This window comes from Bos javanicus, chromosome X (genome assembly GCF_032452875.1).
Source record: "Bos javanicus breed banteng chromosome X, ARS-OSU_banteng_1.0, whole genome shotgun sequence".
Classification (NCBI taxonomy): domain Eukaryota; kingdom Metazoa; phylum Chordata; class Mammalia; order Artiodactyla; family Bovidae; genus Bos; species Bos javanicus.
This window is the reverse complement of record NC_083897.1, coordinates 121,234,543-121,257,030: the sequence shown is the minus strand read 5'-3', so window position 1 is coordinate 121,257,030 and position 22,488 is coordinate 121,234,543. Positions and strand designations below refer to the sequence as shown.

At 45.8% G+C, this 22,488-nt stretch overlaps 1 protein-coding gene, 1 long non-coding RNA gene and 1 pseudogene across 2 annotated transcripts; 2 read left to right on the top strand and 1 right to left on the bottom strand.

Moving 5' to 3' along the window:
* The first annotated feature begins 1,210 nt into the window (after positions 1–1,210).
* On the top strand, positions 1,211–1,975 carry LOC133242692 (melanoma-associated antigen B17-like). Its single transcript, XM_061408834.1, has one exon. The coding sequence runs from the start codon at positions 1,211–1,213 to the stop codon at positions 1,973–1,975; it is 765 nt and encodes a 254-aa protein (XP_061264818.1).
* A 6,175-nt stretch (positions 1,976–8,150) lies between these two features.
* LOC133241961 (uncharacterized) lies at positions 8,151–19,136 on the bottom strand. Its single transcript, XR_009734728.1, has 3 exons — positions 19,009–19,136; positions 11,325–11,453; positions 8,151–9,119 (listed from the first exon to the last, which is right to left on the bottom strand). It is a non-coding gene; the product is annotated as an uncharacterized LOC133241961 (long non-coding RNA).
* A 1,386-nt stretch (positions 19,137–20,522) lies between these two features.
* Positions 20,523–22,294, top strand: LOC133241963 (melanoma-associated antigen B17-like; annotated as a pseudogene).
* The last annotated feature ends 194 nt before the right edge of the window (positions 22,295–22,488 follow it).

Genomic DNA, 22,488 nt, shown 5'->3' with positions numbered 1-22,488 from the left:
GCTGGGGGAGCAACGCCATCCTTGACAGTGCTGTTATCTCTGAGAACTGCCGTTGACGGTGGCCAGAGAGAACAGTCCCAAGTGTCATCAGGTGTCAAGATTGGAGGTGACATGAGTTACGAGCACAGGGATAAGTCTCTGCACCCCGAGTCCCTTTTCCCTCTAAAAAGAGGGGGCCTCACAGCCTCCGGTGACCCTACCCGTGCACTCAGACCAGAGGATCCAGCCTAGCTTAGGCCTAAGACCATCCACTAACCCCTAGGGGGTCTCGGGAAAGAATGTCTAGGTCAGGCTCTGCTGGACCCCAGCTCTGCTCAGTACATGGAGAGCCACGAGCCCCGTGAAGTGAAGGAGGGACTCTCGGGGGGACTGAGGGTCCATACACCAGAATGGCAACCATCTAACCCCTGACTCACTGAGATTTGGCTGCGGATCATCCGGGCAGCCGCTGGGCAGCTCTAAAGACTGAGAGGCTCCCTCACTGTGACCTCAGATGCGGGACACTCAGAGAAGAGGGAACTTTGGCCTGAGGGGCTGGCAGCTGGTCAGTAGAGGGAGGATGTCAGGGTTCATGAAGAGTCAGGATGAGCACCATCCTCCCCAACAAACGGGTGACTCAAGACCCTCCCCTGTGCTCAGTGCTTCCTCCCAGCCAAACATCGGGAAGGGGGTGGCGGTCTGAGAGGGGAGATTGAAGCCTGGTTGTGAAGGTGCAGCCACGAGACAGCAGAAGGGAAGGTCCTGGGACCCTTCAGTGGGGGGCTGAGTATGCCCTCCTCTCCTTGTCTGGGGTGACAGGGAAGGTGGCAGCGTCAATTTCAGACAGGAGAGGGAATGGGCTGGGTGTGGGAGAGGGGGTGTCTCGCACCAATTTTCATCCTGACTCTGAATGTCAGCTGAGAGGACCTGCCTCCCCTGCCAGTCCCCACTGCCGCCCCCCACCCCTTCTAATGCTCAGGCAGAACTGTCTGCTGTGCCCCAGGGGTCACTCTCTCTTGCTACTCAGTGGTCTCAGGGGACAGGCTGACCAGGAGCCCTGTGGGTCCTAGAGCACTGGCCTTGAGGACCCCTCAGAAGCGGCTTCCATTCAAGCCAGGGAGGACTCTCCTCGCTGAAGGTTCTCACAGCATGTCCTCGTCCCTCCTCCAGGTGCCTTCCTGCCTGCTTTCCTGCCCGCACTCCCACCTGCGGTCCCTGACCTGCTGTCACCATGCCTCGGAGGCACAAGAGCAAGTCCCATGCCCGAGGGAAACGCCACCAGGTCCGGGGGGACACTCAGGAGGCCCAGGCCAGTGCTGCCGAAGCCCCAAAGGAGGAGTGCCCCTCCTCCGACTCTTCTGCCCCTCAGGGTTCTCCCCGGAGCTCCCCTGCTGCTGGTGATCACCAGGAGCTTCAGGGAGCCATGGCCCCTAGCTCTCCTGATGCAGGGCCTTCATGTGCAGGATCTGGTGAAGGTGCCCAGGGCCCCGAGGAGGAAAGTGCAGGTGCCTCCCAGGAAGCCCCTGCCACTCAGAGCACTCGAAAAGATCCTCTGGCCAGGAAGGCCAGGATACTCGTGGAGTTCCTGCTGGAGAAGTACACCAAGAAGGAGCCCATCATGCAGAGCGCCCTGATGAAAATCGTCAGCAGGAAGTATAGGCAGCACTTCCCTAAGATCCTCAGTACAGCCCGTGAGCGCGTGGAGCTGGTCTTTGGCCTGGAGATGAAGGAAGTCGACGGTAGAGGGAACATCTACACCCTCATCAGGAAGCTCAACCTTGGGGGAAACGATTGTCTGCCTGATGAGGGAGTGCTGCCCAAGTCCCATCTCCTCATGGTGCTCCTGGGGGTCATCTTCATGAATGGTAACCGCGCCACTGAGGAGGAGATCTGGGAATTCCTCAGTATGTTGGGGATCTATGCTGGGAGGAGGCACTGCATCTTTGGAGAGCCCAAAGGCTCATCACCAAAGATCTGGTGCAGAAGGAGTACCTGAATTACTGCAAGGTACCCAAAAGTGATCCTCCACACATGAGTTCCTGTGGGGCCCGAGAGCCTGTGCTGAGACCAGTAAGATGAAGGTACTGGAGGTTCTAGCCACGTTCCATGGTAGGGTCCCTAGTTCCTTCCCAGACCTCTATGACGAGGCTCTGAGAGATCAGGAGGAGAGAGCAGGGCGGAGAGGTGTGGCCAGGGCTCCCACCATGGCTGAGGCCAGTGCCCTTTCCAGGGCCAAGTCCTGCAGCTCCTCACACTTCTGGGGAGGGGGGCAGGGCACTTTGTTCCCTTTGTGTTGGAAGAGAGCAGTTAAGCTGCTAAATAGTGCAGAGTAGTAGGGGTGGAGGGAACAAAACCCATATCTTCTTGAAGTTTTAAATGGTAAGCAAGTTTAGGCCTATTTTATTTTAACAAAATATACATCTGTTTTCTTGTATCCATATGAGAAATCTCTAATGAACAGTGATTTAAAGTAGAAAGGTAAAGAGGGGAAGGAGCTGTTTTGTATTTTCAAATGTTCTTACTTTTGATAAGGTTTATTGTGCTTCAGAATTCAAATGTATGAATCATATAAATCATAGTTTCCAGCTGTTTTAATGTTTTAAAAGTTTGGGTTTTGTAAAACACACTGAAAGTACTGAATATATTGTTCACAATGCAAACAAGATAACATGACATTAGAAGAGAATTTTTCTTGAAGAGTAGTCAAGCTTCTAAAGACTGCATGGTAGTGGAGGTTAAATCACATTTCTTTTGATCACATTTCTCTTTCTGTTTCACACGAGTAACTTCTACATATTACTTGTTTCGTTTTTTTTTTTTTTTTCCAAATATTTTTACTTCTAAGAGGTTGTTTTTCCTCAGAGTATTAATTTGGTAATGATACTGCTGTTATGTTCATTGCTGTTTTAAAAGTTTTAAAGGTACAGTTTTGGTAGATATAAAAGAAATTCAGGAGCCATCTAAGTTGTCTTTATGATCTGAAAGTAGGTAACATAGCACTGCAAGAGTGATTTTCATGCTAATTTGAAAGAAGACCACAGAAACTATTGAGAAACAAAAAGAAAATGGAGAAAAGAATAGAGTAAAAAGTCATTATGTTGTGGTTTACCTTATTTCTTTGAAACTTTCTTTTAGTAAAAATAAAAAAATACTTTGACTTATTTAGCTCATTTAAGAATATTTGTTTCTTTTGTCCTAATTCACTGCATATTCTCTGCTCTCTCCTGGATTAAAAGTAAACTCAGATGGGAAAGTGGTATTTGAGGGGTTCATAATAATCATAACTTCCATTTATTACAAACCAATACTTCTTACTCAGTATGCCACTGCTTTATATGTAGTACATGCACTCCAGCATTCATGCAGGATCGGATTTAGCAGAGTCCATTTATGGGTGGATAACTTGCAAATTTCTCAAGTTCACGAACTGATGAAGTGACCTTCCTAGGACTAGTCCCCCGATCTGGATTACTGTAGAGCCCACAATGTGCCACTTCTCCCAGCCTAAGCCAGACATCATGTCTTTTCATTCATTTTTCCTCTAAACACTCCAAAAAAATGTGTCTGGTTGGATACATGGGGCCCTGTCCCAAAGAATTGTTTTGGAATAAAGTTTAAAAAATGCTGATAAATGAATGGTATGAAAGAAGACAAAACTACTCAGGGACAATGTGGTCATGAACACATGCAATGTCAGATACCCTGAAAAGATCAATATGCCCTCATTTATCCTTCCTGATTCTCAGGGACATAAAGCCTTAGCTTAAGCACTGTGTCCTCAGGTCAATGGATGGAAGAGTCCCAGCCTCTGACAGTTATCAAGGGGAAGATTTTGGAACACTAGAGGTCCCACAAACTATATCCTGCTTCTTGCCTTGTGTGGCCATGGGGAGAGCAGTCTGTCTGAGGTGTTCTTTCCTTTCCTGCAGGGCAAAGGTGGAGGGGTTCTCAGGGAGTTGAATGCCTTGGACTTGCGGCAGCAGCTCCAATTCTGCCAAGTAGGAGATCTTAATAGGCCTTCTTAGGATTTACAGTGAGAACACTGGGTGCTGATGAGTGGACCCCCCCCCTCCCCGCCGCCCACCATAGCAAGGGGGACGGCACGGAGGAACAAGCATGGGTAGCCAGGGAGTAGCTCTCTCACCTCCCCTTCTGTTGTCTCAAGAAAGCGAAAGCCTTGGCCACAGGCCAGCTGATTCAGCCAGTAGAGAGGGTGGATTCCCATATGCTACTGGAAGTCAAGGTAAGAAACCTGATCTAAGACAGGGGGACCACTGACTCCAGAAGAGAGTGGAGCCCTAGAATATTCTCCTCCTCAGAAGGCCCCAGCAGCTTTGCACACATCTGGTTTATCCTGTCTTCCAATCCAGAACTTCCAAGAAAGTAATGCCTTTGTTCTGAGGATCACAGCCTCAGGTGAGTGGAGGCTGCAGTCTGGGTCTGGTCAGGGGTGAGGATGAGGTCCCTGAACGGGGGACAAAAGGACCACTCAGTCCAGAACAGGGGAGACTGTAGAGGCCAACCCCTGATGTCAGCCCTATGAGACCCAGGAGAAAGCTTTCTGGCTGAAGAGCTTCTCTTTCTGCTCGAGTGGTCTCAGGGAAGTCAGAGCCTTGGTCTACTGGGAGAAGCCACACTTCAGTACAGAGTGGAAAACTAGTGACCCCAAATGAGGATAAAGGAACTGCACCTAGAACACAGCCCTGCCCCTCGATGCCTCGCACTGGCAAATTTGGGAATGTGGGCATGATGCACCCATAACATTTCTTTTTAGAGCATCTCAGGAGGTTAGGCGCTGGGGTTCAGGGGTCAACCTCAGGAGGAAATCCAGGTCATGCCAAGAGTCAAGTAGAGGATCATAAGGACTAAAGGAACAACTCACACTATACCACTTTTATAGAATGCCTCCCCTAGGGTCAGCCACGAGTGACCACAGGTTGGCAGCCCTCATATCCTCCGAGGAGGTCTCAGGGAATTTAAGGCTTGTAGCATGAGCGGACAGGTCTTGTTAGGAGATGGGAAGTCAGTGTGAGGACCTTGAGAGAGGACATTAATAGTGAAGAGAGGGAGGAAATACAGGACTACCTAGGAGCCTGACTGAGGACACGTGTAGCCAGCCATCAATTTCCAGTCACAGCTTTCTGTCCTAGGAGACCACAGGTAAGTGTGGTAAGTTAGGCAACCTCTGCTTTCTTCTATTGGGTCTCAGAGAGTTGTGAGCTTTGCTCTGAGCACATGCCCTCAGGTAAAGAGACAGGAGCTGCAAGACCTCCCAGCAGTTCCCAGAGGACACCTGGTCATTTCTCCAGAGGATCTTCAGGTAACCCTTGATGTGGCAGGGAAGACAGTTTTTTCATACGTGCATCAGCTACTCTGTGCAGACTGATTTCCCTGGGCTTTTGTCCTTCAAATCCTCCATGATAATGGGAATTGAAGGAAGGCCCCAAAACAAGTGGCATGCCCCTCCTCTCAAGTTCTTGCTAGGAAAGTTTACTTTTGATGTTTCTGCACATGCACGACTGCCCCTTCCACTTGTTAGGAAGAAAATTTCTCACTAAATTCTAGGCAATAGTCCAAGCTGGAGACCTTCATTAGAAGGCTCCCACCAAGAGAAATGACAGCTCCTGGCTCGGGGAGCCTGCCTCCGTATGACAGGGATAGAATAGCATAGGATACAGGTAGCTTTTTTCCGGTGACTCTGTGGAAAAGAATCCACCTGCAATGCAGGAGATGAAGGTTTGATGCCTGTTCTGGAACATCTCCTGGAGGAGGAAGTGGCTACCCATTCCAGTATTCCTGCCTGGAGAATCCCATGCACAGAGAGCCTGGAGTGCTACAGTTCATGGGGTTGCAAAGTGTCAGAAATAAATGAGGGCTTGAGCACAGACAGACAGGTAGATCTAGAAGTCTAGGAGGGGAATCAGTACAGTTCAGTTCAGTTCAGTCGCTCAGTCGTGTCCGATTCTTTGCGACCCCATGAATTGCACCACGCCAGGTCTCCCTGTCCATCACCAACTTAGAGAAACCTAGGAACCATTGGTAGACTGTTGTAAGTTAACACTGTTCAAGAAAGGCATCAGAATGTTGTGGAAGAAGGCAGGTTTGTTTAAATATAAAGCCATAATTCATACATGAGATGTCACCCAGGCCTTTAGGAAAAAGAAAAATGACACCAGCCTTCTACTGATTTGAAGAAGTTGTACAGTAATCCAAGTTTGACCTCATAAGGTCAGACACTCTCCTGCTCCAAATGAATTGGGAGGGAGTGATGTAAGCCTGACCTCTATTCAAAGAGGGCAGTCCTTCCTAGTCCTCCACTTTCCATTGACTATAAAATGTATTTCACTTAATCTTCCAGGCAGAGTTCCATCACCTGCCTTCTTGCATCTTTTACAAGCATCCTATATAAATAAATCTATTTCTTGCCTAACACTTTGCCTGTTGCTGAATTCCTTCTGCGCTGAGACACAAACAGTGTGAGCCACAGTACATCCAGGTACCAGGTAAGTGATTCTAATTAAAAGACCATGGTTCAAGACTCAAACTGGATTTTGAGGGGGGGTGGAGAGGTTGGAGTCCTGGCCATGTGGATTTTAGTCAAAACCTCATGTGACAGGTTTCAGGTAGAGGAGATCTCCATGCCACTGCATCGGAAATTTTATACTATGGCCTGTTATACTGGTTCATAGGGCTAGAATTAAAGTCACTTTCTTCTGCATATCTCTGCACCTAGATTCCCAATATCTTTGCCTTTGGGTGTCCAAATCCAGACACTGTATGCCATGAATGCCTCCACTTTGTGTTTATAAAATTCAAGCTGAGTGTGTCTACAGGATAGGAAGAGAATGGACAAAGAAAGAAAAAAAATTGAGCTAAAAATTTTCTGGCTGCCTTCTGAAATATGGCTGTCTTGGTGCCTCAGAGGGTAAAGAATCTACCTGAAATGGCGGGAGACCGGGGTTCGATCCCTGGATTGGGAAATTCCCCTGGAGAAGGGAATAGCAACCCACTCCAGTATTCCTGCCCAGAGAATACCATGGACAGGGATCCTGGAGGGCTACAATCCATGGGGCCACAATGAGTCAGACATGACTTAGAGACTGAACAACAACAGCAATCTCCTAACACTTCTTCTACTTTCCCACTTCTTGCTGCAACTAGTGAAGCCCATGCGTCCTAGAGCCTGTGCTCCGCAGTAAGAGAAGCCACCACAATGAGAAGCCAGTGCACCCCAATGAAGGGTAGCCCCTGCTCCTCGAAACTAGAGAACACACATGCAGCAGAAAGAGCCAGTCCAACCAAAATGAAATACATAAATAATTTCTTAAAAAAAAAACAATCAGGGAAGCCACAACGGCCCCTGGGGTGAGAACTGAACCATATTCTGCCCAGCAAGATCACAGGTGAGGGATGCCACAGCCATGTACAGGCCATAAGGGAATTCAGTGACACCGGAAGGCACTTATGAGCATTAGCCATTTCCTTTTCAGATGGGTAACTGTCCATTGCTGAAGAGTTGCCCTTAGGATTCCAACAAGGTCCCTTATGTCCAAGTCTTTCTTGCCTTTAGGAAAAACTCTGAACTTTGAAAGACTTGCCAGGTAGACTCTGCTGGCTTGGCAATGCTTAATTTGTCTACAAAAGCCCTTCTCCTTCTCCAGATGATACTAACCATCAGCCAGCCCCTGAGCCCTGTTCACAGGAGCTCTTTCTGGGCAAAAGAAGGAGCCTCTTGGACCACAGACGTCTTCTTCACTATACTCAGCATTGAACACCACAGCTCCCAGCCCCCATCACCAATGCTTTGCCCTCTAACCTGGGGTTCCAGAACTCCTTAAACACTACCCACCTCAGGAAGTCATCGGGCCCACCAGACTTCCATAAGAATCCAAGTTCCCTACTCCATGCAGGATCTCAGTTGGATAAAACAAGATTAAGGAAAATTCTCAGATGACCCAAAAAATATCTAAACAAGTTTAGACATCTATGACTTTTGAGTTAACCCAGAAGGACATTTATATCATCCTTGCTCAGACATTCTCTCAGGCAGAAAGGACAACTATATACAGATTTTGCACTCAGCTGGGAGACAGCTATCACATGGCAAACTCCTAACCATTTCCCATGGGAATGATGGCTGTTCCCTGTTGAGAATCTAATTGGGAGTATAATACTTGAGCCAGGTTAGCAGCCAGGGATGCTTTGTCTTCCTCTTCCCCACCTGAACACTGGTGGTCAGAGCACACCCAGAGAGGCTCCCTGTTCTGGCCAATGACCACCACTAGGTTTCCAGCCATGTCAGGACCAAGCAAGACAAAGTGCCAGCACAGGGTGTCACAGGTGCACCAAGACCTAAACGGTGACTACTGTAACCCAGGGTTCATGATGCCATATTTATAAAAAATAGCACTGTGGTTTCTGTCTTCCCTCCCACTCCATGGATTTTGCTTGGGTACTTATGGGTAACTGCCTGCACACTAGGAGAAAAGTTATATAACCTAAAGCTGTCCATCAACTTGTCAGTCAAATGACACAGGACACACATGACCCTACCACATGGCAGGACCGCTTCTGGTTTCCAGACAGCCTGCTCTCATCCTTCTCAGGAGTATAATTTTCCTTTGCCTCATAAAACTGCTACTTAAAACTTCTCTGTTTCTCTAATGAATTCTTTCTTTTTGCTAGGACAAAAACAGGAAATCAGCATTCCACTGGTGAAAATATGGATCACATATTTATTACTGTTTAGCAGGTTCCAGTTAACATTTTTACATTTTATAATGCAAATTTAGAAACTTTTGATTGCTGTGTGATCTAGAACAAGAAAACACAGCAAAGGAAGAGGGATTTTCATGCAAATTTGAAGAGACTCTGTGCTAAAATAGTTCAGTTCAGTTCAGTCACTCAGTCGTGTCCGACTCTTTGTGACCCCATAAATTGCAGCACGCCAGGCCTCCCTGTCCATCACCAACTTCGGGAGTTCACTCAAATTCACGTCCATTGAGTCAGTGATGCCACCCAGCCATCTCATCCTCTGTCATCCCCTTGTCCTCCTGCCTCCAATCCCTCCGAGCATCAGAGTCTTTTCCAATGAGTCAACTCTTCGCATGAGATGGCCAAAGTACTGGAGTTTCAAATAACTTAGGTCAAGTAAAAAAGAAAAGAAAAAGTAAATTTTGGTAAGTTTTTGGTTTTGTTAAATTCTTTTCATATTCCTTTTCAGTAAAAGTATTTCCTTAGAATATTCAAGATTGTGGTAGAAATTAAATAGTAATAAAGTAGACTACTTTATCATTGTCACTCTTATTTCCAACCACTAATTGAGCATCTACTCCTTGGAATGCTCCATGGCAGAACTGGGGATGGTAATAAAAAGAAGCCTGAGTCACTGTCCATAGTACTTTAGTGTCTAGGAGTTGCTGCCATATCAAGCAGATGGTGAGATACCCTTCGAGGCCTAAACATGTGACAAGTTGAAACCAGGGATGAGAACAAGAAGAGGTTTCAGATTAGAGCTGCTGCTGCTGCTAAGTCACTTAAGTCGTGTCCGACTCTGTGTGACCCCATAGATGGCAGCCCACCAGGCTCCACCATCCCTGGGATTCTCCAGGCAAGAACACTGGAGTGGGTTGCCATTTCCTTCTCCAATGCATGAAAGTTAAAAGTGAAAGTGAAGTTGCTCAGTCGTGTCCGACTCTCAACGACCCCGTGGACTGTAGCCCACCAGGCTCCTCCGGCCATGGGATTCTCAAGGCAAGAGTACTGGAGTGGGGTGCCATTGCCTTCTCCACAGATTACAGCAGTCAAAAGTAAATGCTTTGAGGCAAGGAATGTGGGCGCTTTGGAACACTGCAGTTCCCTTGAGGATGTAATTTGAAGTTAGGTGGGTTGGTAGGCTAAATGAGGCTGAGTGAATTGAGGGTTGGGGGGTGACCCTGAAAAGGGGGGGGGGTTTAAGTTGAAAAGCCGAAGAATGGAATGGAAGATTACCCTTGATTTTTACTTTGAGACTGTGTGTAAAACAGAGAGACTCTCCACCTGGGATAGGAATAAAATTGTTCTGTGCTCCTGCCCCAGTATAGGGAAACACAGTGCACAAACTGGGGATTTAACCCCACTGCCTCCAGGGTGTTTGCCAGAAAGAAGGATGGTATTTCCTTGAAATGAGATATCTAATAGCGACTGTAACAGCACTCTCCACACTGGGGTCAGAGGCCACTATGTTAAAGAAGTGCCCTACTGCCTATTTTAAGCACAATTTGGGAAACTACAAATGAAGGCTACACTTTTGGTGTTGATGAAACTAATGAAAATAGGGGGTGGTGGTATGGATGAAAAGGCAGCTGCGAGGGAAGATCTTTGTCTTTGACACAAATTCTAGAAGTTCTGAGTAGCATCCAAGCAGGGGACATTCCTCTACATTCAAATGACATATTTACAAATGGGGAAATTTTATATAGTTTTAATGTCTAAGCAGAACTTTGGTCATTCCAAAATTGCCACATATTTCTGATATCTCACGCAAGTAAAAAAAAAAACAAAAACAATTCACAAACAGTTGATACTATGGTCTGTGGTCATAATTATCAGAGAAATAAACATCATTCTTTGAAATCCATTATTGCAAGAGCTTTATAAATATCACATATATTACAATAGTTCTACAAAATAGGGTGTCAAAGACTCACTTTGCAAATTATGAATTTGGTAATATTCTCAAGTTCACAAGACTTGTGACAGAGCTGGAAATAGACATTTGGTCTGCATCTATATAGAGGCCACACTGTTCCACTCCTCCCAGCCTGAGGCAGACCTAGTGTCCTTCAGTTCTCCTGTCATCTCCCTACTCCAAACTGTATTTCAGAGGCTTCTGTTTCAAGACAGCGGTGTAGGAGGATGTCTGTTCATCTCCTCCTGCACCATAACTGCAACTAGCTGTTGAACAACTATCAACAGGAGGACGCTGGAACACACCAAAAATGATACCCCACGTTCAAAGAAAAAGTGGAAGTCGCAACAAGATAATAGGAGGGGTACAATCACAATGAATTCAAATCCCATACCCTCTGAGTAGGTAACTGGAGAACAAAAATACCAAAGAAGTTCTCCCACGATTGTGAAAGCTCTGCACCACACATCAAGGAACGCAGCCTGCAGTTCTGACAAAGGGACTTGGAATTCCCTGGTCATCTGACCTTCAAGGGCAGTGGGATTTGATTACAGGACTGCCAGACAAGTAGGGGAAACAGACAGACCACTCTTGAGAGGGCACAAACAAAGTCTCACATGCACCAAGACCCAGAGAAAAGGAGCATTTACTCCACAGGAGACCGAATCAGACCTACCTCCAAGTGTTCAACAGTCTCCTGTGGAGTCATGGGTCAGCTGGGGCTCACCACAGGGATGGGGGCACTGGCAGAAGCAGTCCTAGAGGTCCTCCTTGGCGTAAGCCTTCTTACAGGTCGGCATTAACTCTGCCATAGAGACCACAGATCCATAATTCAAAAAGAGACAAGCACTCTAATGTTCACTGAAAGACTGTTTACAACAATTAGCACATGGAAGAAACGTAGATGTACATCGACAGATGCAAGTATAAAGAAGCTGTGGAAGGCACATGTGATGGAATATTGTGCTTGTTATTTTGTCGCTAAGTTGTATGTGATTCTTCTGAGACCCCAAGGACTGTAGCTCACTAGAATCCTCTGTCCTTGGGATTTCCTGGGTAAAAATACTGGGGTGTGTTGCCACTTACTTCTTCAGGATATCTTCGTGACCCAGAGATTGAACCCATGGCTCCTCCATTGGCAGGCAGATTTTTTACCATTGACCCACCAGGGTAGCCCAGTGGAATATTAATCAGCCATAAAAATGAACAAAATTGTGTCATTGTTAGAGAGGTGGATGGACTTAGAGAGTGTCATACAGAGAAGGAAGTCAGAAAGAGAAAAACAAAGATTGAATATTAATGTATATATGTGGGATGGAGAAGAATGGCACAGGTGACCCTATTTCAAGGCAGAAATGAAGACAGTGATATAGAGAACTAATGTATGGTACCAAGGGGAAAGGGTTAGGGTGGGAGGAATTAGAATATTGGGATTGACACATACACACTAATGATACTATGTATAAAATAGACAACTGTTGGGAATATTCTGTATAGCACAGGGAAGTCTCCTTAATTCACTGGGATGTTCTCAATGTGAGGGAAATCCAAAGTGAGAGGATATAGGTATATGTATGTCTGATTATTTTAAGTGTAGAATAGAAGCCAACACAACATTTTAAAGCAATATACTGCAAGAAATATTTGCTGACATTGACTCGAAACAGTGACTGTAAATGTACTTTTATTTAAACATTCCATGGTTTTCCAAAGAACAATGCGAAGTAAATCAGATTTTTCCTTCATAGGCTGTTATTTCACACAGTGTTTTTATATGTTAACATGTATCTTTCAAAATGTAAATATCATACAAAGGAAACTAGGATTAATAACTTTTTAACTTTCACTTCTTTACTGTAATTGTTTTTACTTTTCTAGTTAGTATGGGGGAGCAAAACATGCCATCTCAAAATGTCTCTTTTGATACACAGATTATTCTAACTGAAAACAATCAAGGCCAAAAGATTCAGAAAGGAACCTGACCTTTGGCCTAACTGCCTGAAAGAACTTAGACAAAGGTCCTGTTCCCTGAAGAGAACTATGACCAGAGATAGCTGTAAAGATTATGGGCAAGGTGTGGTGGCAAAATCTTGGCAGGGCCTAGAGATGAGAGTCCACTCTGTGGCCCGGGGTCTCTGCCTGGCACAGAAAACATTCGGTTACCAACATTCCCTTTCCCATTTCCATGTGAACTGCCTTCCTATCCTTTCAAGTCCCAAAGAATTACCATTAAAATTTTCTTTTCTCTTTGGCTCTGGGCTTTGGCCATGTTGATGAGTTATTCAGTTTTCCTGGGTCTCTCTCACAGTTATGTGTTATTATACTTTTATTTTATCCTATTAATCTCTCTCACATCAATTTAATTCTTCGACAACCCGCAAAAACCTAGAAGGGCAGAGGGAAGTTTCATCCTCCTCCATATTAGCTACATCTCACATATTTCTCTGTGTGTTCAAAATCCTTTAATGAGGTATTCAATAACAATCTAATGGCTACGAATGTCATTAAGGATTTTACTCATATTGATACAATTACATATTTCTTTAGGCTTTTCTAATTTTTATTCATTTATTTATTTACTGACCATTACCCTGCCCAATAGAGCAAGAGCCAGGTTTCGTCATAGCCTGTCCCTCCCATCAGCAAGCTTCCAGAAGCCTCTTAAACTCATTCTTCAGAGGGCCGACAGAAGAACTACAATGCCCTATCCTCTAGAATGAAAACCACAATCACCCTAAGCTAACCTAAATGATCACGTGGATCACACCTTTGGGTAACTCAAAAGCTACAGGCCAGGCTTTGCAGGGCCACCCAATGTGGACGGGTCATGGTGGAGAATTCTAACAAAATGCAGTCCACTGGAGAGGAGAATAGCAAACTACTTCAGTATCCTTGTCTCGAGAACCCCGTGAACATCATGAAAAGGCAACAAGATATGATACCAGGAGATCATACCAGGGGGAGATACCTGAGTCCCCCAGGTCAGTAGGTGTCTAATATGCTATTGGGGAAAAGCCCAGAAATAGCTCCAGAAAGAATGAAGAGACTGGGCCTAAGTCAAAATGATGCTTAGTTGTGGATGTGTCTGGTGGTAAATGTAAAGTCCGATGCTGTAAAGAACAGTAACACATAGGAACCTTGAATGTTAGGTCCATGAATCCATGGAAATTGGTCAAGCAGGAGATGGCAAGAGTGACCGTCAACATTTAAGAAATCAGACAACTAACATGGACAGGAATGGGTGAATTTAATTGAGATTACCATTGTATCTGTGGGCAAAAATCCATTAGAAGAAATGGACCAGTCTCATAGTCAAAAAGACTGCGAACTGCAGGTACTGGGTGCAGTGTGCACAAGGACACAATGATCTTGATTCATTTCCAAGGCAAAGCATTCAGCATCACAGTAATTCAAATCTATGCTCCAAACACTGATGCCAAAGAGGGTAGAGTCCAGTGGTGCTAATAAGATGTACATCACAGCCTAGAACTACCATCCCCTCCAAATGTCCTTTTCATAATAGGGGACTGGAATGGAAAAGTAGGAAGTAAAGGAATAGCTCGCAGCTGAAGATGGAGAAGCTCTAGATAATCTGCATAAACATGACCCGGAGCTCACTCTGGCTCAGATCATATGCTCCTTACTGCAAAATACAGACTTAAGTTGGAGAAAGTAGAGAAAATCACGAGGCCATTCTGATATGACCTAAATCAAGTTCCTTATGGTTATACAGTGGAGGTGAGGAATAGTTTCAAGGGATATGATCTAGTAGGAAGACTGCCTGAAAAACTAAAGATGGAGGTTCAGAACAAGGTATAGGAGGTAGTATCCAAAACCATCCACAGGAAAAAGAAATTAAAAAGGCTAAATAGTTGTCTGAGGAGGCCTTACAAATACCTGAGAATGAAGGGAAGCAAAAGGCAAAGGAAAGATATACCAATCTGAATGCAGATTTCCAAAGAACAGCAAGGAGTAATAAGAAAGAATTTTCAAATGAGCAATGCAAAGAAATAGAGGGAAAAAATAGAATGGGAAAGACTAGAGTTCTCTTCAAGAAAATTAGAGATACCATGGAAACATTTCATGCAAAGATGGGCACAATAAAGGACAGAAACTATAGGGACACAACAAAAGCAAAGGATTTTAAGAAGAGGTGGCAAGGATATACAGAACTGTTCAACAAAGGTCTTTATGACCCAGATAACAGCGATGTTGTGATCACTCACTTAGAGCCAGACATCCAGGAGTGTGAAGTCAAGTGGGCCTTAGCAAGCATTCCTAAGAACAAAGCTAGTGGAGGTGATGGAATTTCAGCTGAGCTATTTCAAACCCTAAATGATGATGTTGTTAAAGTACTGCACTCAATATGCCAGCAAATTTGGACCACTCAGCAGAGGACACAGGACTGGAAAAGGTAATCTTCATTCCAATCCCAAAGAAGTGCAATGCCAACGAATGTTCAAACTATCACATAATTGCGCTCATTTCACATGCAAGCAAGGGAATGCTCAAAATCCTTCAAGCTACGCTTCAACAGTATCTGAAAAGAGAACTTCAATATGTACAAGCTGGATTCAGAAAAGGCAGAGGACTCAGATATCAAATTGGTAATCTCCACTGGGTCATAGACAAAGCAAGAGAACTCCAGGAAAACTTCTACTTGTTTGACTATGCAAAAGCCTTTGCCTGTGTGTATCACAGGAAACTGCAAAATTCTTAAATGATGGTAATACCAGACCACCTTACCTGCCTTTTGAGAAACCGGTATACAGGTCAAGAAGCAACAGTTGAAGTGGACAAGGAACAACAGACAGGTTCAAAACTGGGACATGGGTACATTAAGGCTGCATATTTTTACCCTGATTATTTAAGTTATATGCACAGTACATCATGAAAATTCCCAGATGGATGAACACAAGCTGGAATCAAATTGCTGGCAGAAATATCAATACTTTCAGATATGCATATGATACCACCCTTATGGCATAAAGTGAAGTGGAACTAAAGAGACTCTTGATGAGAGTGAAAGAAGAAAATGAAAAAGCTGGCTTAAAAGTCAACATTCAAGAAACTAAGACATGGCATCTGGTCCCAACACTTCATGGCAAACAGATGAGGAAAAAGTAGAAATAATGGAAGATTTAATTTTCTACTCCAAAATCACTGTGGATGGTGGATGCAGCCATGATGGTGGTGGTGGTGGTTTAGTGACTAAGTCGTGTCCAACTCTTGTGACCCCATGGGCTGTAGCCTCCCAGGCTCCTCTGTCCATGAGATTCTGTAGGCATGAATACTGAAGTGGGTTGCCATTTCCTTCTCCAGGGGATCTACCTGACCCAGGAATTGACATCACATCTCCTGCACTGCAGGCAGATTCTTTACCAACTGAGCTACGAGAGAAGCCCCAAATTAAAAGATGCCATGAAATTAAAAGACGCTGTTTTCTTGCAAGAAAAGGTATGACAAACCTAGAACACGTAATAAAAAGCAGAGACATCACATTGCCAAAAGAGATGTGTCTAGTCAAAGCTATGATTTTCCCAGGGGTCATGTGTGGATGAGAGTGCTGGACCACAAAGAATGCTGAATGCTGAAAAACTGATGCTGTTTAATTGTGGTGCTGAAGAAGACTCTTGAGAGTCCCCTGGACAGAAAGGAGATCAAACCAGTCATTCCTGAAGGGAATCAATGCTGAATATTCATGGGAATATCTGATGCTGAAGTTGAAGCTCGAAACTTTTGGCCACCTGATGGGAAGAGCTGATTCATTGGTAAAGACCCTGATGTTGGGAAAGATTGAAGGGAAAAAGAAAAGGAGGCAGAAGAGGATGAGATGGTTGGATGGCATCACTAATTGGATGGACAAGAGTCTGAGCCAACTCCAAGAGTTTGTGAAGAATAGGGAGCCTGGCGTGCTACGGATCATGGGGTCACAGTCAGAGATGACTGAGCAACTGAACAAAAGCAACAACACAGAACTGCAAAACAACAAAAGTAAAATATATTGTAAGCAATGGACAATAGGTAATAACACCATAGTGATATCAGTTGCTCAATTTTAACAAATGAACTTGTATCAGTTGAACCAATCCAAGATGGTAATAACAGAAGATGCTAAGTGGAGGAAGAGACTGGCTCTATAGGAACTCTACACTGTCTGCTAAATTTTCTGTAATCGTAAATCTGTTCTTTAAAAAAATACAGAGGCTCAAAAGACAAAATGTTCACCACTCATTATGAAAGAAATGCAAACCAAAGCTACAATGATGCATCATCTCACACTTGCCAGAAAAGCTATCATAAAAAAATCCAGAAACAAAAAGTTATGAAGTGGCATGTAGAAAAGAGAACCTTCTTGTACTTTGAGGGGGAATGTAAATTGATATAGCCACTATGGAGAACAGTATGGAGAGTCCTTTAAAAACTAGAAATAAAACTACCCTGTGACTCAGCAATCCCACTACTGGGCATACACAATGAGAAAGCCATGCGTGAAAAGATTCACGGACCGCACTGTTTATTGCAGCACTATTTACAATAGCTAGGACATGGAAGCATCCACCTCAACTTCCACTGACAGATGAATAGATACAGAAGTTGTGGTAGATATATACAATGGAATATTACTCACCCATAAAAAGTAACAAATTTAAGTCAGTGGCAGTGAGGTGGATGCACCTAGAGTCTGTTTCATGGAGTGAAGTAAGTCAGAAAGAGAACAAAAAGTATTGCACATTAACTCATTTATATGGAATCTACAAAATGGCACTGATGAATCTATTTGCAGGGTAGGGATAGAGACACATGTAGAGAAAAGACGTGGACACAGCAAGGTATGGAGAGAGAGGGACAAACTGAGAGTGGCTATGACATATATGCACTACCATGTGTATAAGAGAGAGCTAGTGGGGAGGTGCTCTACAACAGAGGGAGCTCAGACTGCTGTTCCGTGACAACTTGGAGGACTGAGATGGGGGTGGCCTGAGGGATGCTCATGGTGGGGGATATATGTATACTTAGAGCTGCTTCATACTGTTGTACAACAGAAACTAACACACTATAAAGCAATTCTCCTCCAATTAAAATTTTTCATAAACGCTCTATGATTTAAAATGTAGAAAGAATCTGGACAAGAACACATAGCCAGTACAGAGTTATATACAACAATGCCAAATGAATAAGAGACAAGAACAATGAAAAGCAAAAGATAACGTAAGAATTTATCCTCAAATTAAAAATCTTAGGATACACGCACAGAAAATATTCAAACATATAAATAACTTCAGCTATCTCGGATCACCATAGCAAAATGAGGAGTCTGGCCTGGAAGAATCAACAATTACTTAGACCACGTAATAGAAAATACACCATAAATAAAAGCAACCATACCAAACAAACGTCCCTACAAAGAAACCTCAGAACAATGCATACATTCCACATAGAGACAACAAGAAGAATTTCCTGACAGCCTTAGGAGAAAGAAGTCTCAAAAGAATAGTATGTTATGTGTATTCATGAGGAGCACATATTGTAAGACTGTCGATGTTCCTTAACTCTTTACAGATCTACTCCAGTCAGACCAGCTGAGACCACAATCAAACATGGGCTGCTGTTTCCTGTACCCAGAATAAACCATGGAAAACTTATACAAGGAATAAAGACAACTATTAACAGAAGCCAAAACACAAAACTAAATAGTGCCCGAGGCAAAATAAGTCTCTCATGAACTTGACCCTATGAGTGTTAAGGTGAGGGAGTACTCGGAGACTGACAAGGGGTGTGCAGCCTACAAGGGAAGAAGACAACAGGATCAGCTGAAAAAGGCTTTAAAGTGCAGCCCTTGATTCTTCCACTGTGCCCTGGGGCCATGAATCGCTACAGCCTCACTGAAGGAATCTGAGGTAGCATCTCAGAGCTCCCATGCCAAGATCATGGGGAACCAGTTTCAGTTGGATGTGGCAGCATGGCCCAGACGTCATGAAATAACCAGCACAAACTTTGTTAGTGCATGACAACTGGCCCTTTTAAGTGATCAGCTTAATAGACTATCATGCAGGGACTAAAAGAGAAAACTTAGTACCCCAAAAATTGTACCAAAGGACAGAAATTCACCTCAGAAATTTCGAGCAATGCCCCTGCAGTCGACTAAGAGCCCATGTGAGAACCGTCAGGCTAAGGAGCCCTTTCACTTACTCTGCTGGGATGGTATGGGGCATGGCTGGGGACAGGGGTGGATTCATACCAGAAAGGGAAGGATTTCCAGGCCCTGCCAGCAGTCAATATGAAGATCCTGAGTGAGATGTGAGGGGTTCTACACAACAGAAGGCAGTCTCCCATCCTTCCCTCTCAGCTCATCTTACCTGCGACAGCCATTTCCTGGAAGCCTCAGGCAGAAGGGTCCAGAGGAGATGTACGTGCACTTCTCAGCAGGAGTCTCAGGACTTGATGACGAGGGACTGGATGTCTTCGATGGGAGGCCTTGGCCTCAGGTCAGCAGATGGGACGTACCCACCACCTACAGGGTTCAAGGGAAGACACGGAGAGTGGACAGAGCATCACTCAGCCCAGAAGACGGGGCCCAAAAGTGCCCCCACTGTCATTCTCAGGAGCTCCAGGAAGCCTGTAGGGCCAGGCCATAAACAATTCTTGCTGGGGTGCTGACAGAAGCTAGAACCTGGGAGGGAGGCCCGTAGACTCTGCTCGGTACAGGGAAGGTCTCAGGATTCGAGACGATGCAAGGAGAAGTGCACATGCCAATCCTCCGGGAAGCTCCCCCGGAACCCCGCCCGCCCTGGCCCCGCCTCTGCTGTCCGCCTGGAACACAGATCCACATGACAGGAAGTGACGACAACGCACCACGCTGAGGCTGTGAAGCCATCTTTGAGAGCTGCTGCCGTCTTAGAGAACTGCCGTGTAGGGTGCCCAGACGGAGGACTCCCAGGTTTCAACAGGGGTCCAAGTGTGAGGTGATGTGAGTTACAAGTGTGGGACACACGTCCAGCACGCCCAAGCCTTTCCCTCTGAAAAGAGGGGGCCGGACAACCCCCAGCCACTCTGCCCTTGCTCTCCCCTGGAAGATTCGGGCCTGCATCTTAAGCCCCAAGTCCATCCACTTCACCCAGGTGGTCTCCAAGAGGAAGGCTTCGGTCCGGGGCTGGTGGACTCCAGTTCTGCTCATTAGAGGGAAAGCCCCGAGCCCTGTAGCTAAAGGAGGGACCGTCGGGGAGTACTGAGGGTTTTCACACCCTAGAACGGCAGCCACGTGAAACCCCCACCCCCCGAACTTGGCCTCAGAGCATCCGGGTAGGATCTGGGCAGCTCTAACGGCTGCAGGTCACCCTCATTGCGATCTCGGATGTGGGACACTGAGGGAGGAGGGCACCTCGGTCTGAGGGGTTGGTAGCTGGTCAGTACAGGGAGGATGTCAGGGCTCAGGAGGAGCCAGGGTGAGGACGATCCTCATGGACACATGGGCGAATCAGGACCCTCCTCTGTAGTCAGTGCTTACTCCAGGCCAAACACGGGGAGGGAGGCTGCGGTCTGAGTGGGGAGGTTAGAACTTGCATACAGAAGGGCGGGTCCCGGGACCCTTAGGTGGGAGGCTGAGCACTCCCTCCTCTCCTTCTCCAGAGTCACAGGGAAGGTGGCAGCATCAGCCTTCAGAGCAGAAGAGGGATCGGGGTGGGTTGCTAGGGAGTTATTCCCCATTTTTCATCCTAACTATGAATGTGAACTGAAAGGACATGCCTCCCCTGCCAGCCCTCACAGGCCCCCCTCTAACGCCCAGGCAGGGATGTCTGGCTGTGCCCCAGGGCTCACTCTCACTTCTTCCTCAGGGTTCTCAGGGAACAGTCTGACTAGGAGAACAGGAGACTTGTGGGTCCTAGAGCAGTGGACTCAAGGCCTCCTATGAAGCAGACTTGGTTTAAACCGGGGACGACCCTCTCTGGTGTAGGTGCTAACAACATTTCTTTTTCCTTCCTCAAGGCCACTCAAAGCCTGCCTTCCTAACTGCACGCCCACCTGGGGTCCCTGACCTGTGTAATCATGCCTCGGAAGCACAAAAACAAGCATCATGCCCATGGGAAATGCCACCAGGTCCAGGGGGACACTCAGGAGGCCCAGGCCAGTGCTGCTGCAGCCCCAGGAGAGGAGTGCCCATCCTCCCCCTCTTCTGCCCCTCAGGGTTCTCCCCCGAGCTCCCCTGCTGCTGGCGATCACCAGGAGCTTCAGGGAGCCATGGCCCCTAGCTCTCCTGTTGCAGAGGCTTCCTGGGCAGGATCTGAGGAAGGTGCCCAGGGCCCCGAGGAGGAAAGTGCAGATGCCGCCCGGGCAGCCCTGCTCGCTCGGAGCATTTGCAAAGATCCTCTGATGAGGAAGGCCAGCTTGGTGATGGATTTCTTGCTGGAGAGGTACACCAAGAAGGAGCCCATCACACAGAACGGCATGCTGAATGTCATCGGCAGGAAGTACAAGCAGCACTTCCCTGAGATCCTGAGCAGAGCCTCTGAGCGCATGGAGCTGGTGTTTGGCCTGGAGCTGAAGGAAGTCGACTGCAGCAGGAACATCTACACCCTCGTCAACAAGTTCAGTCTCGGGGTTGAGGAAGGTTCAAGTGATGAGGAGGAACTGCCCAAGTCTGGTCTCCTCATGGCGCTCCTGGGCATCATCTTTACGAAGGGTAACCGCGCCAGTGAGGAGGAGATCTGGGATTTCCTCAATGTGTTGGGGATCCATGCTGGGAAGAAGCACTCCATCTTTGGGGAGTCCAGAAAGCTTATCACCAAAGATCTGGTGCAGAAGGGGTACCTCAACTACCGCCAGGTGCCCAATAGTGATCCTCCGGGCTACGAGTTCCTGTGGGGCCCGTGAGCTTATGCTGAGACCACTAAGATGAAGGTGTTGGAAGTTCTGGCCAAGATCCAGGATAAGGTCCCGAGTTCCTTCCCAGACCTCTATGATGAGGTTCTGAGAGATCAGGTGGAGAGAGCAGGGCTGATAGGCATGGCCAGGGTTCCAACAGTGGCTGAAGCCAGTGCCCCTACCCGGGCCAAGTCCTATAGCTCCTCCCATATCTAGGGAGGGGTCATGGTACTTTGTTCCCTTTGTGTTGGAAGAGAACACTCCACCTCTTAAATAGTGCGGGGTTGTAGGGGTGGGGGGAACAAAACCCATATGTTCTTCACAGTTTTAAGTAGTAAGGGAGTTTAGGTGCAGGTTTAACAAAATATACATGTTCTCCTTTTATCCATATGAATAATATCTAGTCAAAAGTAGATGATTTAGGTAGGGAGGTAGAGATTTTTTGTATTTTTAAATGTCACTACCCTTCATAAGGTTTATTTTGCTTCAGAATCTAGGTTTATTAATGTCATGTTTACTGCTGTTAGGTTTAAGACTAAGAATTCATTATTTATAAACAAGTTGAAAAAGCTTCAATATTTTCCTTATGGTCGAGAACAAGGTAGCATAACATTGGAATAGAATTTTACTTGGAAATGTGTCTAAGAACCCTAGAGATAAGTATTTGGGATCACAAAGCTTTCAGAATGGATGCTGGTTTATTCTTTGTCTTCTTATCTGTCCTCTTTCCGTGTAAAAATTAATAAAATGGACTTAGATTTTTTTTAGCTTATTCAAACTGTATGACACTTAAATCATAATAAAACAGAGTCTTTGCACATGATTTCCTTTTTATCCCAAATTAATTGACCATCTTCTGTTTAGAAAGCTGTCTTATAGTACTGGGTTGGTAAGAAAATGAAGCCCAAGCCACTGCCCATGGAATTTTTAGTCTAGCAGCAGGTAACATATAAGGAAGGTGGTGAGCTAACTCTAAG